The sequence below is a fragment of the Bos grunniens genome, chromosome 19, assembly GCF_055505025.1.
Source record: "Bos grunniens cultivar Pamir isolate PY7600 chromosome 19, Bosgru_T2T1.0, whole genome shotgun sequence".
Classification (NCBI taxonomy): Eukaryota; Metazoa; Chordata; class Mammalia; order Artiodactyla; family Bovidae; genus Bos; species Bos grunniens.
The window spans coordinates 45,626,158-45,644,817 of NC_141183.1; the positions used below are offsets into that span (position 1 = coordinate 45,626,158).

Consider the following 18,660-nt stretch of genomic DNA (forward strand, 5'->3'; position numbering starts at 1 on the left):
GGTGGCTGTCTGCACCCTCCCCTGCCCCAGCATTCACACTATGTGGTCCTTTCCCAGGGATCTTTTTGTCTTGGTAAACAGGGGACAGTGGGGCCGAGATGGAAGCCTTCCTTAGACTCTAGGTCCTAACCTTCTGGGTCTGAGAGGTCTGTACCAGGATGGCTCTCTAGGTGGGGCTTCCTGGGTAATGCTAGTGGTAAAGAACCCTCCTGCCAGTGCAAGAGACATGAGAGACAGGTGTTCCATCCCTGGGCCAGGAAGATTCCCTGGAGGAGGGCATGGCAACCGTCTCTGGCATTCTTGCCTGGAGAATCCCATGGACAGAGGAGCCTGGATCACACATATAAATGAGCCATCCAGTAGGCGTGTTCCTTCCTCTTTCTCTTGTGCCTTGCTGCTGCTGAAGCTTGGCTGGGCTCTCGGGCCTGCGGCAGGGAGGGAAGTGGCGCCGCTGTCCTGGGTGCTGAGCAGGCAGATCTCAGCTCAGCGGCTCATTAGGCCCATCACTTCCTCCTCTTTCTCTCCCAGGGTCTGGTACCCTCCTCAGCCCTCTGCCTGGGGCCAGGATCTGGGAGATTTCTAACTTTGCTGGAGGACACCGGACAACTGCCTCAAGGGCCTGCCATTCATGAGGTGGGGGTGAAAGGCTGGTTTGAAACCACGGACAAAGGGGCCTGGTTTCAAAGAAGGGAAAAGCACCTCTATTATGGATTCATGCATTTCCCCCAAAATTTGTTGCATGGAGTGTTGCTGTGAAAAAATATTATGATCAAAGATCCAATATGTTTAGAAAATGCTGGGCTGAACATTTCAGACAGGTTTCTCCACTTTATAAGACCTTGAAGAACTGTTTATGCATCATGCCCTTCCAAAAGGGTTTCCCATAATTTTTTAATTATATTTTTTGGCCACCTTGCCTGGCATGTGGCCTCTTCGTTCCCTGTGTGTGTGCGTGCCAAGTGGCTTCAGTCGTGTCTGACTCTTTACGACACTATGGACCGTAGCCTGCTAGGCTCCTCTGTCCATGGGATTCTCCAGGCAAGAATACTGGAGTGGGGTGCTGTGCCCTCCTCCAGGGATCTTCCCAACCCAGGAATCAGCCTGCGTCTCTTCCATCTCCTGCCTTGGCAGGCAAGTTCTTTACCACTAGCGCCACCTGGGAAGCCCCTTAGTTCCCTTACTGGAGCAAACCTGTGCCCCCCACCTTGAAAGCATGGGCCATTGGACCATTAACCATTGGACTGCCAGGGAAGTCCCAAGCGTTTCCCAAACTTACAGGACCACAACACCCTTATTACATGCACCACCTTGGGCCTGGTGCTTCATGAAACACACACTGGGAAGCACTGAGCCAGTTATATTTCAAATGCCAGAACAGGGCAGAGAAAAACAAGGGAGAGCAAAGCTGCACCAGCTAGCCCCCATGGAGGAACACTGAACTGTTTCCATTTTGGTCACTGACTTGCTCTGTGACCTTGAACTAGTTCCTTTTGCCCTCTGCACCTGTTTCCCTGTCCATAATACAAGCATGATACCTGACACATAGTTGATCCTTGGCAAGTACTTGTTGAATGAATGGATGAGAAGACTGAGTTGGGGTCTCTCAAACCCTTCAGGATGCCGCAGCATCTGAAACTGGGAGAGTGTAGGCTCTGGCCCCTCCACCTGGATGTGAGTCCACCTGCCCAGTTACCAGCTCTTCAAACCTGGGCAGCTCTGTGCTGGATGCCTCGTCTTTCTCCCGTATAAAATAGCACCTCCCTCGTAGGACTGTTGTAAGGTTTAAATGGGGGGATCGTTTAGTGTCCACCCTGGGACTGTTTTGAGAGTGAAAGGGGGCACTGTTAATAAACATGCTGAGGGACTTCCCTGGGGGTCCAGTGGTTAAGAATCCACCTGCCAATGCAGGGGATGCAGGTTTGATCACTGGTCATGGAACTAAGATCCCACAGGCCTTGGGGCAACTAAGCCAGTGTGCAGCCCTACAACTGGAGAGCCAGAAGACAGCAGTGAGGTTCCCACGTGCCACAATGAAGATGGGACGCAGCCAGATGAATAAGCTGGAATAAACAAATAAATCATCCTGTCATCTCCAGTTCCTGCTCACCCAGTTCCTTCTGAAACATGCTGAGACGATAGGTGTAAACCAGGACTGTCACAGACAAACCAGGACGTAGGGTGACCTGAGGTTTCCACGAGGTAGCGCCTGATGCTTGGCTGCTAAGTTGCTTCAGTCGTGTCCGACTCTGTGTGACCCCATAGATGACAGCCCACCAGGCTCCCCCGTCCCTGGGATTCTCCAGGCAAGAACACTGAAGCGGGTTTCCATTTCCTTCTCCAGAGCATGCAAGTAAAAAGTGAAAGTGAAGTCGCTCAGTCCTGTCTTGACTCTGAGCGACCCCATGGACTGCAACCTACCAGGCTCCTCCGTCCATGGGATTTTCCAGGCAAGAGTACTGGAGTGGGGTGCCATCGCCTTCTCCTGATACTTGGCAGGCACTGCATATGCAGCTACTATTGCGTCTCTGTTCAACCAGGGAGCCCGCAGGAGACCAACAGAGAAAACAACTCAGGAACGTCCCTGGTGGTCCAGTAGTGAAGACTCCAAGTTCCCGAGGCAGAGGGCATGGGTTTGATCCCTGGCTGGGGAACTAAGATCCCTCAAGCTGCACAGTGCAACTAATAAAAAGAAACAAAAAACTGGAAACAAACAAACTCAGATGGGGCCTCTCTGGCTGAGGAGGCAGAGGGGGCTGTTCAGCAAACCCTTCCCCACCTCTCTGGGCCTCAGAGGTCCCCCCAACTCCTAGAACTCTGCAGAGCAGCTTGAAAACCACTGAGGTTCCTTTTCAGCTCCCGTGGACCGTGAGATAACAATCTCCTGATCTGCTGCCTGTCTCCCCAGTGTCACCAGGTCCCTCGTGCAACACAGACCTCAAGCCCCACCCCTCCACCCCTGCTCCTACCATGTAGCTGCCTCATCCTGAGTCCAAATTTCCCATCAGCCCTTTGACCGAGCAAGGATGCAGAACTGAAGATCAGCCGCTCCACGCACTGTATGGGTCGTGAATTTCTCTTTCCCCGGCCATCATCTGCATACGATGTGTTTATGTGTGCAGGGCTGGGGACAGACCCCCTTACTTCCATCCAAGAGGGGAGAGTTCCTTCCACATGATGGATAGAGAAATCCAGGCAGTGTGGCTAATGCTCTGCCCAAGATGGCACAGCAGCTAAGGGTGGGGTTCTTTCCAGAACTCTTCCCCAGCTCTTCGCCCCAGAGGAGGGGAGGAGCCCTCAGAGAGAATGTGGTGGGTCCTTTCCACAGTCGGCTTCCACAGTGGCTGAGATGATAAAGAATCGGCCCACAATGTGGGAGACGCAGGTTCAATCCTGGGTCAGGAAGATCCCCTATGGCAACCCACTCCAGTATTCTTGCCTGGAAAATTCCATGGACAGAGGAACCTGGAGGGCTACAGCCCATGGGGTCGCAAAGAGTCGGACAGGACTGAACTGCTAACACTTTGCACAGCTGAGGTTGTAAGTAAGCCAGGAGGGGGCCCAGGGCGGGAGACAGGGATATATATGTACAAACGGCCGAGCATGCGTGGGGCCCCAGGCAGGGGAGAAACCGGCAACCCAGAGGATTAAGGGGCCAGGGGGCTGGGCATTCTGGGATTAAGCGCCCACCACCCCAGTCTCGCAGCTCTTTTCAAGGTCCAGGCAGGTGGGCGGGGGCTGCTGGAGGATCACTCCTCATTCTGTGTTTTCCTCTCTTTCTGCCCCAGCAGCCCCCACACAGGCTGAATGTGGGTTTGGCTTCCCCTTCACCCACCTCCACAGTCGGGCCTATCCAGGAGGCAGCTGCGAGGGTGCTCCTGGCTTCTGACTCCCAGGGGGCCCTCTGCCTGGGGCCTGTTCACAGCCCCGCCACCCTCAGACCAGCCCCAGTCAGGCTGTCTCCAACCCACCCAGCCTGGACCTCACCCTGAGAGCGCCCCACCCAAAGTGGATGAATCTGGGCTTGGAGCACCCAGGACCCGCAGTTTCGGGGCCTTCGGTACATTGCGTGTGTGCTCAGTCACTCTGTCGTGTCTGACTCTTTCGTGACCGCATGGACCGTAGCCCCTCACGCTCCTCTGTCCATGGGATTTCCCAGAATTTGAATGAGGCAAGAATACTGGAGTGGGTTGCCATTTCCTCCTCCAGGGGATCTTCCCAACCCCCAGTTTGAACCTGCTGATTGGCAGGTTCATTGGCAGGCTGATTCTTTACCACTGAGCCACCAGGGAGCCCCATTCGGTACATTATTGATGAGGAAATGAAATTGCATTCGTTTGTTGGGGTGTTTGTTTTTGGCCATGCGTTCTGTGGGCTCTTAGTTTCCCGTTCAGGAATCCCCGCCCCTCGCATTGGCTGCGCGGAGTCATATCCACTGGACCACCGAGGAAGTCCCAGAAACTACATGTATAGGGTTTGTCTCTCCCAAAGCTCCAAACCACTGTGCTCGTATGATCCTGTCCCCATCGCTGCCCTTGAGGAGGCCCAGGGTGGGAGTCGTGTCCAGGAGGGTCGGCCAAGCCTCCGTAACACGGCTGCTCTCCCTTCCTTTGAATGAGGCAAGTGGAACTGGACACTGAGTCCGGCCGACCCTGGACCCTGGAGAGCCCAGCCCTGCGTTTGCTTCAGCCCACTGCACCCTGCGGAGAGGCTCGCTCTGCTTGATAAGTGAGGCCGAGGCAATTATGGGTCGAGATCATTACCCGAAATTACGCAAACTGCTCCATGGCCGAGGCAAGAATGGGATTTTGCCTTGTTCGTTGCAGCCTTCTTTAGAAGCTCTCAGCATCCTCCCGGGCAGTGGTGCCTACCTCTCTCCACCTTCTGCATGAGTCCTCTCTCTGTGTGTGTTTCTGTCTCCCCCTCACTCGCTCCCTTTGTTCCCTGGCTCCCCCTGCCCCATCCATGCCCTCTGTCAGCCTGTGCTCTTGCCCTCCTCTTCCGAGGTGTCAGGGGTGGTGGTTGGAAGGTGTCCTGTGTCCATTCCTGTGGGGCTCAGGCAGCTGGCCCCCTCCTTTCCTCTGCCTCCCCCCAGTCACCCTCCTTCATCCCTGAGGCCTCATTATTAGGGTAGCCATGACCTCGCATTGTCTGGCCTGTCTGGCCCTGGCATGAAAGGTAGAGTTTTGGCAGAGAAGGGGAAGCTCGGCCAGCTTCCAGCTCCTTCTCTGTAACATGCTGGGGGCAGACACGGCGGGGCGGGGTTGGGAGCTGGGGCAGGAGCCCCAGGGCAGCCCCTGTCACTAGGGCAACAGCAGGGAGCCCTGGGTTGTGAGGGGGGGGGAAGGAGACCAGGGGAGCAGGTGGTTCTTTGTCTGGAGCCGGAATGAAGGAGAGGGGCCCTTGCCTGATCCCAGCCCCTTCACCCCATCCCTCGGGAGAGCCTTGGATGGGCCCCCCGGGGAGGGATTATCTTCCCCCCACCCCAGGCTGATGCAGGAGACGCTCCCTGTGGTGCTCACCAGAGGAGGGGCGGGGAAGGGTGAATGTTTTCCAGGATTCAGGGCTGCTTCTGAACACCCCCTACTTGGAACCTCCCCCCCCCCCGCCCAACCCCCATCAGCCCACCCAGGACGAGGGTCACAGGGAACCAGGCAGGGCCAGGCTGGTGAGTCCCTGTTGCCGGAGGGGTAGGGGCCCAGGCAGAGCGGGAGACCCCCACCCAGCTGCTGCCACTTGGTCACCACAGGCATCATTTCCTGTCTGAGCTGTAAGGAGATCAGAGCTGTTGCTGTGTGAGCGCTTTCCTGCTTTAAAAATCTGTTTAGAGTGGACCCTGGAGGCTCCTGGAGCCCCTCCTTTCCGGGCTTTGCGCTCACCTCTTTGATCCTTACATTTGGCTTCTGAGCAGCAGAGCAGGCTCTGAAGGCTGACAGGCAGCGGCAGCCGGTGGTGATGGTAGGGCCGGGCTGTTCGGGCCTGGAATTCTGGGGTCTTTGGCTCCGTGGCTCGCAGGCCTGTCACTTAACCTCTCTGCGCTCATCTTCCTGAGTCTTCACTTCCTCATCTGTGAGACTGAAACCATGTAACTCGGACTGGGACTCGAACCCACGTCCCAGGACTTGAACCCACGTCCCTGGACTCGAACCCACGTCCCTGGACTCAAACCGACCCAGGCTTTTAACTGAGATCGCACACCTGGTTTCAGGACTTAATGAAGCTCAGGCTCTTGATGTCTCATCACAGAAAGAATTCAGTGAGAGACCAGCTGATAGGTAAGAAGTGGATTTATTTAGAGAAAAACACAGTCCACAGAGTGTGGGCCATCTCAGAAGGCGAGAGTGGCATCGAAATGGGGTGGGGTTACTTTTTATGGGCTAGCTAATTTCACAGGCTAATGCGTGGGAGGATTAGTCCAGCTATTTGGGGGAAGGGGTGGAGATTTCCAGGAACTGGGCCACTGTCCGCTTTTCAGTCTTTGATAGTCAGCCTTGGAGCTGTCATGGTGCCTGTGGGTGTGTGACTTAGCTTGCTGATGTGTTACAGTGAGTATATACTGAGGCCCAAGGTCTAGTGGACGTCGACTCATCGGCCACCTCGCGGTCATTTAGTTCTAATAAGTTTATGTCATGTCATTTGGCTATGTCGTTCTCTTAAAGGCTGTGCCCTGCCCCCTTCCCTCTGGTTTCAATATGAAGATAATTATATGACATACTCGTAAGGTTGTGGTAGGAGGTTAAATAAGTCATATATATGAGGTGCTTGGAATGGTATTTAGCCCCATAAAAACACTCAGCAAATAGTAGGTGTTTTTGCTCCTAGAGATCTTTCTGGAGCAGGGTGGAGGTGAATTTCCTGCAATACTCCTTGTTGGGACCCAAAGAAGTGTCATTCCTGAAATCTGTTTTTTTGGGTGGAGGGTGGGGAACAAGTGCAGACTTTTCAATAGGCCTCCTTGGAGATGTCCCCTCTCACTGAGTTCTGGGGAGGATTGAAGGAGTCATATCTCCTGGGCTGTCTTAGAGAGGCTGCACACAGAATCAACCTTTCCAAAAATAGTCTTCACTGACCTTATCCAGGAAAGGCGGAAAAGTGGGCTTGATTTTCCAGGCTCCCTGTCGTGCACATGCAGATGTCCGAAATGTCTGTTCGCTCATTTTTTAAATGCCTTTTTAAAAAATATATATATTTTATTTATTTGGCTCTGCTGGGTCTGAGTTGCATTCTGTGGGTTCTTTAGTTGCAGCCTGTAGCATCTAGTTCCCTGGTCAGGGATTGAACCTGGGGCCCCCTGTATTGGGAGCACAGTCTTAGCCACTGGACCAGCAGTGAAGTTCCTATTTGCCTGTTAAAATCGAAGCAGCCCGCAGAAGCATCTCCAAGTGCAGTGAGTTCATGTGGGGAGGCAGTTTGTGATCAGGAACTGCTCTGGGTGTCTGTAAAGCCAGTTAGTGTGCGCTGACTGGGGACACTGGGTGCGTTCTGTGGGGAAAGAGATGGGGCAGTGAAAGGGGGACCTGAAGGTCACGGGCCTCTCTGGGGGAAATGAATAAGCCCCTTTTCTTTTCCTTTTCTTCTCTTTTGGCCACTCTGAGTGGCACGCGGGATATTAGTTCCCCTACCAGGGATTGAAGCTGCAACCCCTGCAGTGTAAGCACAGAGTCTTAAACCACTGGTCTGCCAGGGAGGTCCCAGTCCCTTTTCTAATGGAACCCCTGAGCCGTTCCTTGGAAAATGACTGCCCATCTTTTCACCCAAACATCCACTTATTCACCCAACAGATCTTCAGTGGGTGTCAAACTATGCCAGCCTCTGTGCTGAGCCCCAGGGATAAGTTGTGATGCCAACCTTCAAGGAACCAGTGTCCAGAGAGGAGTTGAAAATAGATAGTGGGGTGGAGGCTGGAGAGCTGTTGGAGATTCCAGGGAAGCAGATCATGTGTTGGGGGAAGGCTGGCTGGACATGGGACATCTGAGGAGTTGGAAGGGTGAATCCGAGTCTCCCAGGGAGATGAGGGGCCAAAGGGCAGCAACCAGACGTTCAGAGCACGGGGTCTTTGGGGAGCCTTGTGTGTAGGGTGTGGGGTGCATGTGGCCTGGGCATGGGAGAGGGGCTGGCAGGCTGTGTTCCCCACTGCCTGGGGCCTCTTGCCTTCACCCACTCAGCCCCTCCAGCCCAGGGTCCAGATTTCTTCCTCCACTCATCACCTTTTCATTCCCACTTCCCACTTGTCCTGGGTCAGAAGTAGGGCAGAGAGTCACCTCTCTGAGCCTCCATTCCCCTTTTCTGTGCACCAGCTGGTTGGATTGGGCGATCTCAGAGGTCTCCAGGGCCTTCTAGGGTTGTTCATGGTTGTCTGCCCTATTTGGATGTTTCCCCTGGGGGCCTTGGGAACAGTCCAGATGCCGTCTGGTCCTCTGTCAGCAGAGGGCTGAGGATGAAAGCCACGAGTGGTGGCAGTGATGGAGCGCCTGGGGCCTGCAGGTGGAGGGACGGAGCCCCACTGACCCTGCTGCTGTGTGTGCTTCTCCCTCAGTTTGACCCTGGGAACACAGGCTTCATCAGTACAGGCAAGTTCCGGAGCCTCCTGGACAGCCACAGTTCCAAGCTGGACCCGCACAAGAGGGAGGTACTTCTGGCTCTCGCCGACAGCCATGCCAACGGGCAGATATGCTACCAGGATTTTGTCAACCTGGTGAGCACTCTGGGTCCCTCACCACTGGGAGTGGCCTGTTTGGGGGCGTGGCTTAGAGGGCCCTTTTGGATAATTAATTACTGGGATTGGTGGGTCTTCAGCATTGAAAAACTCCAGGACTATGGCAGCAGCAAAGTGGCTGCAGCTGTTCCAGCCCTCACGCCCTCAGACCTCACCCCAAAGGAGAGGAGAGGAGAGGAGCTCTTTTTATGGGAGCTCCCACATGAGGCCTGGGATTTCCTTCCTTCCGTTGGCCTAGATTGGGTCAGTGGGATGTGCTGATTGACTCAAACTGATCAGTGCCCACCCTGGGGGCTCAGAGGAGAGTCACTTCCATAGAAATGAAGGGCCGGAAGTGGGAAGTCATCGTTGGCAGGAGAAGAGCTGGGGAGTGGATGTTGGGAGGATCTGGCCAGGCCTTTCAGGAGCAATGGGGCATGTGGGTGAAGGCTGAAGCTCTTCAGACCTGCTGGCAGTGGTCCTGGGTGATCGGAGGGGCTGGAGACAGGAGGCCCATGCATCCTGCTCGGTGGTCTGGTGTCTTGGAGTCAGGACATCCTCCTTACTGGGTACTGCTGTGATGTTTCAGGGCTACAGTGGCAGGATTGGAATGGGGTTCAGTGGGGTTGAGCAGGAAGCAACCCACCATGGGTGAATGGGATGTGAGCAGAAGCCGCATGAACTAGCGGGATGAACACAAGGCTGGGAGATTCCACGCGGTTCCCTCTTGGTGGAATGGAAGAGTCGCCTCTCTTCTCGTCGCCCATTAACTAAATGACTGGTGTGAACAGTCAGTTCTTGAACATCCAGGCTCCTGGAATTCACAGGCGTCAGTGATGGGGGAGCCAGGACTTGCCATCGTGCCAAGTCCGTTCTCTGATGCGAAGGCTTTGGTGGTGTTTTAATTGCCTCTTAACTGAGGACCTGCCTTCATCCAGAGATTAACAGATGGCAGCGAGCAGCTGTGAGGCTTTTAGGGATGAAGTAATCTGCTGTTCAGATTGGACCCAGGGAGCAGACCTTTTAGAGGGTGGGAGGCAGAGCTCAATTAAGCAGGGAAGCTGGGGACATTTGGGATTCACGGGATGGGTCATGGAGGTGAGTTGTGTGGCTGGGAACCCAGCAGCGCCAGCAAAGATCAGGCCACAGGTTCGAGCTCGTGGCTCCTCCACAGCCCCAGCACTAGCATGTTCGACGCGTGCTCTGGTCAGCCCGGGGCAGAGCGAGGGCATGGCAGAGCCAGTGAGTGGCTTCTCTTCAGCTGGGGGTTCAGGAAGTCTTCTGCGTGAATTCGCAACAGCAGGTTGCTTGTTGCCATCAAGATTTCTCTGTTCAAGTTCTGAGCTGGAGTGGCCAACCAGAGCCCGGATTCCTGTGAGCAAGGCTGCCCTGGAGGGCGGGACTAAGAAGGGGCTCACCGGGAGGGAGGATCTGGGAAGGGCAGAGAGCTCGGGGGCTGGAGTCAGGGGGACCTGGGTCCTGCTTAATGCGCTGCCTTTGCCACTCAGTGGGAAAGATTCTCTGAGCCCATGTGTAAAATGAAGCCAAAGTACACCTTCTTCAGAGTGGTGGTGGTGTTTAGTCACTAAGTCACGTCCGACTCTTTGTGACCCCATGGACTGTAGCCCGCCAGGCTTCTCTGTCCGTGGGATTCCCCAGGCAAGAATACTGGAGTGGGTTGCCATTTCCTTCTCTGGTTGATCTTCTTGACTCAGGGGTCAAACCTGTATCTCCTGCATTGGCAGGCACGCTCTTTACCACTGAGCCACCTGGGAAGCCTCTTCAGGATGGTGGCAAGGATTAAATAAGATGAAATGTTTGAAAGTTTTTGTTGCCTCTTAATGTTCTTCCAGGTTAACTCCTCGGCATCTTTTGTGAGCCTTTTCCCACGCCCACCCAGGCAGAATGAACTAACCTTATCCTGAGCCCTCCAGTGCTTTGCGCAAGCCTCTCTTCTAACACAGACCACATTGCATTACAGCTGAGTGGTCAGGGTTGTCATGTATGGGTCTACAGGTTGTGGACTGTATAAGGATGCCAGGCAGAGAGACGAATGACTGAAATCTGCCCTGGGCTTTGTTCAGCAAGGCCTGGAAAGGGTGCATCCACCTGGAAGAAGAGGCTTCCTTATCTAACTGGCATGAAAGCACCATATGGGCCAGCATAGGCCCCAGAGTCAGGCGGATCTGAATCTGAATCCTGACTCCATGATTTACTAACTATGGGTCCTTGAGAAAATTACTTTCCAAGGAAAATTACTCTCCAAGCTCCCATCTCCACCTTTATATCACGGGGATAACACAGTGCACCAGATAACAAAGGAGACATCATCTTTTGCTGCTGATTACACCTCTGTCTCTCCTATAAGCTCCGTGAGGCTGGAGACCATGGCCGCTGCTGTGCCTAGCACAGTTCTAGGCACATCAGGGCAAAGGTCAATGGTGAGTGTGTGTGTGCGCACACGCACTTCTTCTCCCATACTCATGCTGAGCGCCTCCCCCCATGAGTCTTGCAACTGTGTGTTTGTGAGTGCATGTACACACCTCGAGATTGGGGGAGAGGATGGCTATACACTAATCGGATCACATGATCTTGTCTTGGGCTTGCAGCGAATGCAGAGCCCTAAGCCCTGCCTAAATTTATAGAGCTGCCAAGCCACTGAGAACCAGGCCCAAGCTTTGCAGGCATGGAGGGGATGGGAATAAGGAATCGTTGGAAGGGGTTCATCCGGGAAGGCCTGCTAGAGGGGGAAGGCTTCAGCCAGATTTTGCAGGTGTGTGCAGAACCCAGGAGAGGGGATGGGAACTGCTGATGGAGACTCATTCGTCCTGGCCTGGTCTGAACCCAGATCTTCCCCAGCTCTCTGCCCCGAACAGGGCTTCAAACCCCTATGCCTTTATCCGGCTGGCTCCCCTTTGCATCCCTGTCTGGACTCCTGCCTTCGGGTTTAGCCTGATGTCCACTTCTGGGCCCGCAGTCCCAGAAATGCATTGATAATCCCTACTCAGTGACCGTGGGGCAGCCCCTGGGCAGCACTGTGGACTCTGGTTGGGAGAGCTGTGTCTCTAGAATATTTCCCTGTATGGAGGGTCTAGAGTGTGGTCGGGGAGAGTGTGTGGGAGGTAGCAGAGGCCTCTGGAGGCTGAAAATCAGCAGGTCTGCCTCTGGGAGTCAGGTTGCCAGAGCTCTGTGGGGGAGAGACCCGGCCTGGGGCTCCTCGAGTATCACAGTTCTCTTGGGGTCCTTCAGGACTGATGACCTTCCACAAGCACAGCTTTGGGTTCTGGCTCTAGGGGCCAGGGATGCAGACTCCTACTTGTCCTGTAGTTCTCACTCATGCCACCTCCTCCAGGAAGTCCTCCATGACCACCTTGGGACCAGGTTGGGCCTCCCTCCTGTGTGCTCCCACAGCAGGCTTCACTGTGAACCATGATTGCTGGTTACTTAGGTGGCTCAGACAGTAAAGAATCTGCCTGCAGTGCAGGAGATCTGGGTTCCATCCCCGGTTGGGAAGATCCCCTGGAGAAGGGAATGGCTACCTACTCCAGTATTTTTGCCTGGAGAATTCCATGGACAGAGGAACCTGGTGGGTTCCAGTTCATGCAGTCCCAAAAAGTTGGACATGACTGAGTGACTAACACCTTCACACTTTCTTCACTTTCACTTATCGGCCTTCGACACCTCTGTATTCCAGTGTCTGGCAACACCTGATGCTTAATAGTTGCTCAGGAAATTGTGAGGGATGACAGGCTGGTGGGTGGGAGGAGATATCGTGGATATGAATCCAGGCTCTGGAGCCTTGCTGGGTTTGGACTTGATGGATTCTTAGAACTCTACGCTTTGGGCTCGTCATCTGGTGGGATGGGGATATTCATGGTCTTTATCTAGCAGGTAGACTAGATGCATCAAATGAGCTGAGCTGTGATGTGCTTAGAACAGCCCCTGACACAGAAGAGCTTGGTGAATATTGCTTGTTAACTTACATTTAACTCCTTGCAAACTATTACAGAAGAAAGAGGAAGGTGGCCTCAGGCCTGGGTGGTCTAAGGAACTGGCTGGCTGGGAAATGGGATGGGGCTCCCCTGAGACCCCGGTTCTGACCCCCTCCCCTCCCCTGTTCCCATGTAGATGAGCAACAAGCGGTCCAACAGTTTTCGCCAGGCCATCCTGCAGGGGAACCGCAGGCTCTGCAGCAAGGCCCTGCTGGAGGAGAAGGGGCTGAACCTCTCCCAGCGACTCATCCGTCACGTGGCCTACGAGACCCTGCCCCGGGAAATTGACCGGAAGTGGTACTACGACAGTTATACCTGCTGCCCCCCGCCCTGGTTCATGATCACGGTCACACTGCTAGAGGCAAGGATGGGGGTAACGAAGGGGCTGCTGGAGGGTCAAAAAGATATAATTTTTTTTTTCCCTGCACCGTGTGACATGTGGGATCTTAGTTCCCCAGCCAGGGATTGAACCCACACCCCATGCAGTGGAAGCATAGAATCCTAGCAATTGGAACCACCAGGGAAGTTGCAGGAGGATATCTGAGATCACAAGGGGAGGGGCAGCACCTTCACCACCGAAAGGTGATGGTTGAGGATCAAATAGCAGTTGTCACGGCAGGTCAGGCCCTGGTACAGGGCATGCAGGTGTTGTTATAACCCCTCGGCCACAGAGGTATTACAAAGATCATGACTTGAAGTCACATGTACTGCAGCAAAACTCCTGTATGACCCTTCCCCCCGCCCAAATCAACGGCAACACGAACAGTGTCAGAAGGTCTTTGATTGGGGGCATTTCACCAAGCAAACTCATTAAAGCAACTTCTGTTAGTTCCTCCCAGAGTGAGTGGAGTGAGCCTCGTGGATGGGTCATTTGTTCCCCCCGGACTCCATCTTCCACCTGGAAAGTGGGAATAACCAGACTTGCCCTCCTTCTCCCACGTGACTCCTCTGTTTAGAGCCAGAGAATTGCTGGTGGTGCTTTCTGAGCACAAAAGCATTATATCAATACGTATGGGAAGGAGTGTTTATGAACAGGTAAATGTGGGCTTCACATATTTTGCAGGAACATTCTCCCCTTAGGGAATCATCCTTACCTATTGTAATTCTAAAAGTCTCATCTTATGCAACATGATCCAAAGTACCACTTTCTGAATCAGCACTCCTGTATGAGGGACTCTGAATGCTTCCGGCTCTTCAGCCCCAGAACTTGCGGCCCACCCCCATCCCCAGCGCGGGCTCTCAAACGGATGCTTGGCTTCCTTTTGGCATTTTATAATCTCCACCGTTTCTCTTCCAGAGCTAGGGGCCTAATTACCGCCCCTGCGTACGTTCATATAAAATTCCTGCCGAATCAAACTGCAGGATCATTAAGCCTCATGGCATCCTGCTTCTTCCTTTCTTTAATCAGAATATCTGGACTGCAGACCAGAGCTCCTCGGTTTGTTGTTCTGGCTTCCTCCAAGTACGTGTTGAAGTTGCGATTTTTCCGAGATATTCTTGGACTTGTTCTCCAAGCGCTTACTGTGTTGGTCTATTTATTAACTTCTATTTGAGGACCAATAATAACGAGTTGGCTTGCAAGCTGTGTTTGCTGCCAGGCCACCCGCACGCATGGTGTTAGGTGAACAGATTCGGCTCCCAGGGAGTCCAGCTGCTGGGAGCCCTGAGCCATTCCCAGGCTTAGCCCAGGAGGGCTTAACCCCAAGCTAATTACAGCTGCCTTCCCTCAGCTGATGCTGCTCACAGGGCTGGCTCTTCGTGTACTTTATCTTTTAAAAAAAAAATTATTTATTTTGACCACGTCGGGTCTTAGGGCTTCCCAGGTAGCACTAATGGTAAAGAACCTGCCTGCCTATGCAGGAAACGTGAGACGTGGGTTCGCTCCCTGAACACAAAGCTCCCCTGGAGTAGGAAATGGCAACCCACAGTAGTATTCTAGCTTGGAGAATCTCATTCTAGCTTGGGGAATCCATGCTGAATCCCACGGACAGCAGAGCCTGGCAGGCTACAGTCCATGGGGTCACAAAGAGTTGGGCACGACTGAGCATGCAGAGAGAGATCGGGTCTCAGTTGCAGTGCACAGGCTTAGATGCCCACAGCGTGTGGGATCTTAATTCCCCAACCAGGGGTTGAACCAGGTCCCCTCCATTGCATGGTGGATTCTTAACCACTGGACCACCTGGGAAGCCCCTGGTGGGAAGCCCACCTTTAAAAAAACATTTTATAGTTTATCATTTTTAAGCCTCACAATCACCATGGAAATGTAGACATGAGTATTCCCATTTCCAAATGGGAAAACCACGTGTGTGCTCAGTCTGACTCTTTGCAACCCCATGGACTGTAGCCTGCCAGCCTCCTCTATCCATGGAATTTTCCAGGCAAGAATACTGGAGTGGGTTGCCATTTCCTACTTCAGGGGATTTTCCCAACCCAGGGATCAAACCCACATGTCCTGCATTACAGGGGGATCCTTTACCACTGTGCCACCTGTGAAGCCCCAGAGAAATGGACGACCAGTGAATTAAAATAATTTGCCCAAGGTTATCCAGAGGAGCTGGATCTTTTGTCCAGATTGGTTTCTGATTTTCCAAAACCTCAGCTGTGTAAACTCAAATCACCAATCTAGAAGAAACTGGAAAATGATGAAATAACTGTTTCAGAGTCCTTATACCAAAGCCCAAGCCTTTTGTTTTATATCCTGTTCCAGTAACCTAACTTTCTGATTCCGTAACAGTGAACATAATGGGAAGCTACTGGAAGAGGGCCTCCTCCCTGCCAACAAGAGGAAGTAAGAACCTGGTTGTGGTAACTGGTTAACAACTTGCTGACACCCCAGGCATGGCAAGAGAGGACAAGAGAAAATGTACAAGCAAACCTGAGTCACAAAGAAACAAGAATTTGGGATCATTTAGTGCAGGAGCGAAACCCCCGTCAGTTGCTGGAGAAGACATTGCTCCTATAGCCCAGATCAATACCTGAGGCATCCTTAAAATTAAGAACCTAGGGACATGAATTATGCATTGTAGAGAGAGTTCCAGGGAGAAATAGTTAAAATAAACACCCTTTTCGGGCTTAAACAAGTATGCTTCAGTCATCTTCACAAATTCTTATGTGAGGTGTTGATGAGAATTCAGAGCAATTGAAATCCTTGTGTACTGTCGGTGGGAATGTAAAGTGGTATAGCCATTGTGGGAAACAGTATGTCAGTTCCTCAGAAAATTAAACCAGAATTATCACACGATCGTGCAACTCCACTTCTGAGTGTATACCCAAGAGAATTGAAAGCAGGGACTCAGATATCTATACATCCATGTTCACAGCAGCATTGTTCACAGTAGCTAAAAGGTGAGCGCAACCCGAGATCCATCGACAGATGAATGGATAAACAAAATTTGGTAGCTACATCCAGTGGAATATTGGGAAGGAGATTTTGACACATGTTACAACGTGGATGTATCTTGATGACATTATGCCAAGCGAAATAAACCAGTCACAAAAGACAAATGCTGTGTGATTCCACTTCCACACAGTCCCTGGAGTAGGCGCGTTCGTAGAGACAGAAAGCGGAATGGTGGTTGCCAGGGGCTGGGGGGCAGGGAATGGAAATTAATGTTTCATGGATATAGAGTTGCTTTCATCACTTGTACAAGATGAAAAGAATCCTGTGAATGGATAGTGGTGATGGTTGCCCATTATGAATGTATTTAACACCCCTGAACTCTACACTTAAAATGGTTAAGATGGTAAATTTTATGTTACATGGCTTTTGCCACAGTTTTGTGTGTTTTTTTTTGGAAATCAACTTATATGGCATTGCCTCAACCCCAAGTGGGTATGTGAGTTATTACTGGAATTAAAGTTTAAAATCCTCCAAACCCTTTCTGCTTAGCACCGAGGAAATGTGGGCAGAGACCTTGAGACCATTTTGTGAACCGTGAACACACAATGAACAGAAGTGGAGTGAGAGGTGGTAGAGAGCTAGCTTGGGTGCTGGTCACCGGGGTGTGAGAAGGACAGATGGCAACTTCCCTAGGGATTCCGCATGATAATAAGCTCAAGAGGGCTTCCGGGCAGTTTCCTGCCTAGTAACGGCCTCTCTGTACTCTCTGCTCTCCTCCAGGTTGCCTTTTTCCTTTACAATGGGGTGTCGCTGGGCCAGTTTGTACTGCAGGTGACCCACCCACGGTACCTGAAGAACCCACTGGTCTACCATCCACAGCTCCGAGCACAGGCTTGGCGTTACCTGACATACATATTCATGCATGCAGGGTGAGTACTGGTGTCCTTCACTCTATCAACAATCCCTGCAGAAAAATAACTGGTCCAGAGAGCCTGGATTGAAATTTTATTTTTTTTTAGTTTATTTTTGTCTACCTGGACACAGGATTTGAGATGGCTTCTTAAAACTTATCTAATACCAAACCGGTATGTGTAAATTATTTGGAGTATATGGGAGATGAAAATGTTTTACAGTTGGTGGTGGTGATGTTTGTGCATACCAGGCCATTAAAACTATACGGTTTAGGGGACTTCCCTAGGGGCGCAGTGGGTATGAATCCACCTGCCAGTGCAGGGAGATTGATCTCTGGTGGCGAAGATTCCACATGCCATGGAGCAGCTAAGCCCGTGCACCACAGCTACTGAGCCCTGTGTGCTGCAGGTACTGAAGCCCATGTGCCCAGAGCCTGTGCTTTGCCGCAAGAGAAGCTACTGCAATGAGAAGCCTGCGCACCTCAACGGAGAGTAGCTCCCACTTGCTGAAAATAGAGAAAGCCTGTGCAAAGCAATGAGGACCAGTGCAGCCAAAAATAAATAAAATTATATATTTATTATATATATATATATAAATTGTACAGTTGAAAAAAAAAAGAGTGTATGGGAAAGAGAAAGCAAAGTGAGATCAGCATACACAGCATGTGATTCTATATCTTTGCTGTAAGTAGGTTATAGATTTATTCTGAGCTTCCTGGTGGCCAAAGCAAAGAGGGAAATGTGGTCAACCACCAGGTTCATTGTCCATAAACTATGTGTGAGAGCTCCTATAAGTTGAAATAAAGCACTGATTTGTTGAAAGGAGGTCTACCTATATGGTGACATGAGTCTTCTGGAGGAACTCTGGAAATATTAGAGTTTCTGTTTGCAGAGCCATGTGACCTCTTTTGGGACCTGGAGTGCCACCAGTTCTCAGGGATGCATTTTACCCCATGATAAGGACCTCCTAGCTGGCCAGGTGACCACCCAGGTCCAAGTCTCTTGAATGCACGATCTTGGCTGGAGAGTTTTTACGTAGTGGAAGTGTGGAGTTGGAAAGTCAGAATCCCCGGACCCCAGACCTCTGCAGTGTCTTCTACAGACTCTAGAGAAGTGGAGAGAAAGCGTGGAAAAGCCCTGAGGGTGCCTGTCCCTCAGGCAGTGGGGATGCCAATGGGAAGAAGATCACCCGGGCCCTCATGGTTCTTTCCTTGGGAGAATGACCCACAGTGGCCACGAGGAAGCTCCACTGTGAACCTCTGCTCCTGCTGAGCTTCTAAAGGGGCCACAGAGCCTCCCCCAGCTGGCTGCACCTGCTGGGGAGGCTGCTTTGGGGTGAAGAGACTTCTCTGGTGGTCACTGATGAATGTCTCTACTCTGAGCCTAAGGGGATGGCAGCCTGGCCTGCTATGTCTCAGCTTCGATTTCAGGGCTGAGGAGGAGAGTGGGGGAGGCCCTTCATGCTTGGGTATCCTCATGAGCCAAGATGTGGACACAACAGGAACTGGGGGAATAACTTTGACTTACTAAGTTGTTTTTTTTTAAGTATTTATTTATTGTTGCACTGGGTCCTCATTGCTTCATGTGGACTTCTCATTACAGTGGCTTCTCTTGTGACGGAGTCTGGACTTCAGGAGCACAGGCTTCAGTAGTTATGACACGAGCTTAGCTGCCTGGCAGCATGTGGGGATCTTCCCAGACCAGGGATCAAACCCGTGTCCCCTG

The 18,660-nt window shown here is 52.2% G+C and overlaps 1 protein-coding gene across 3 annotated transcripts in view; it reads left to right on the forward strand.

The window, feature by feature from the left end:
* Window positions 1–18,660, forward strand: part of RHBDL3 (rhomboid like 3) — a 55,380-nt gene that overhangs the window by 12,126 nt on the left and 24,594 nt on the right. For all 3 annotated transcript variants that reach the window (XR_015148230.1, XM_086360253.1, XM_086360252.1), the window contains 3 exons: window positions 8,534–8,692; window positions 12,821–13,045; window positions 16,805–16,953. Coding sequence is in view for 2 of the 3 variants with exons in the window: in XM_086360253.1 (XP_086216379.1) it covers window positions 8,534–8,692; window positions 12,821–13,045; window positions 16,805–16,953 (533 nt within the window). In the remaining variant the exon portion in view is untranslated. The remainder of the gene's footprint in view (window positions 1–8,533; window positions 8,693–12,820; window positions 13,046–16,804; window positions 16,954–18,660) is intronic.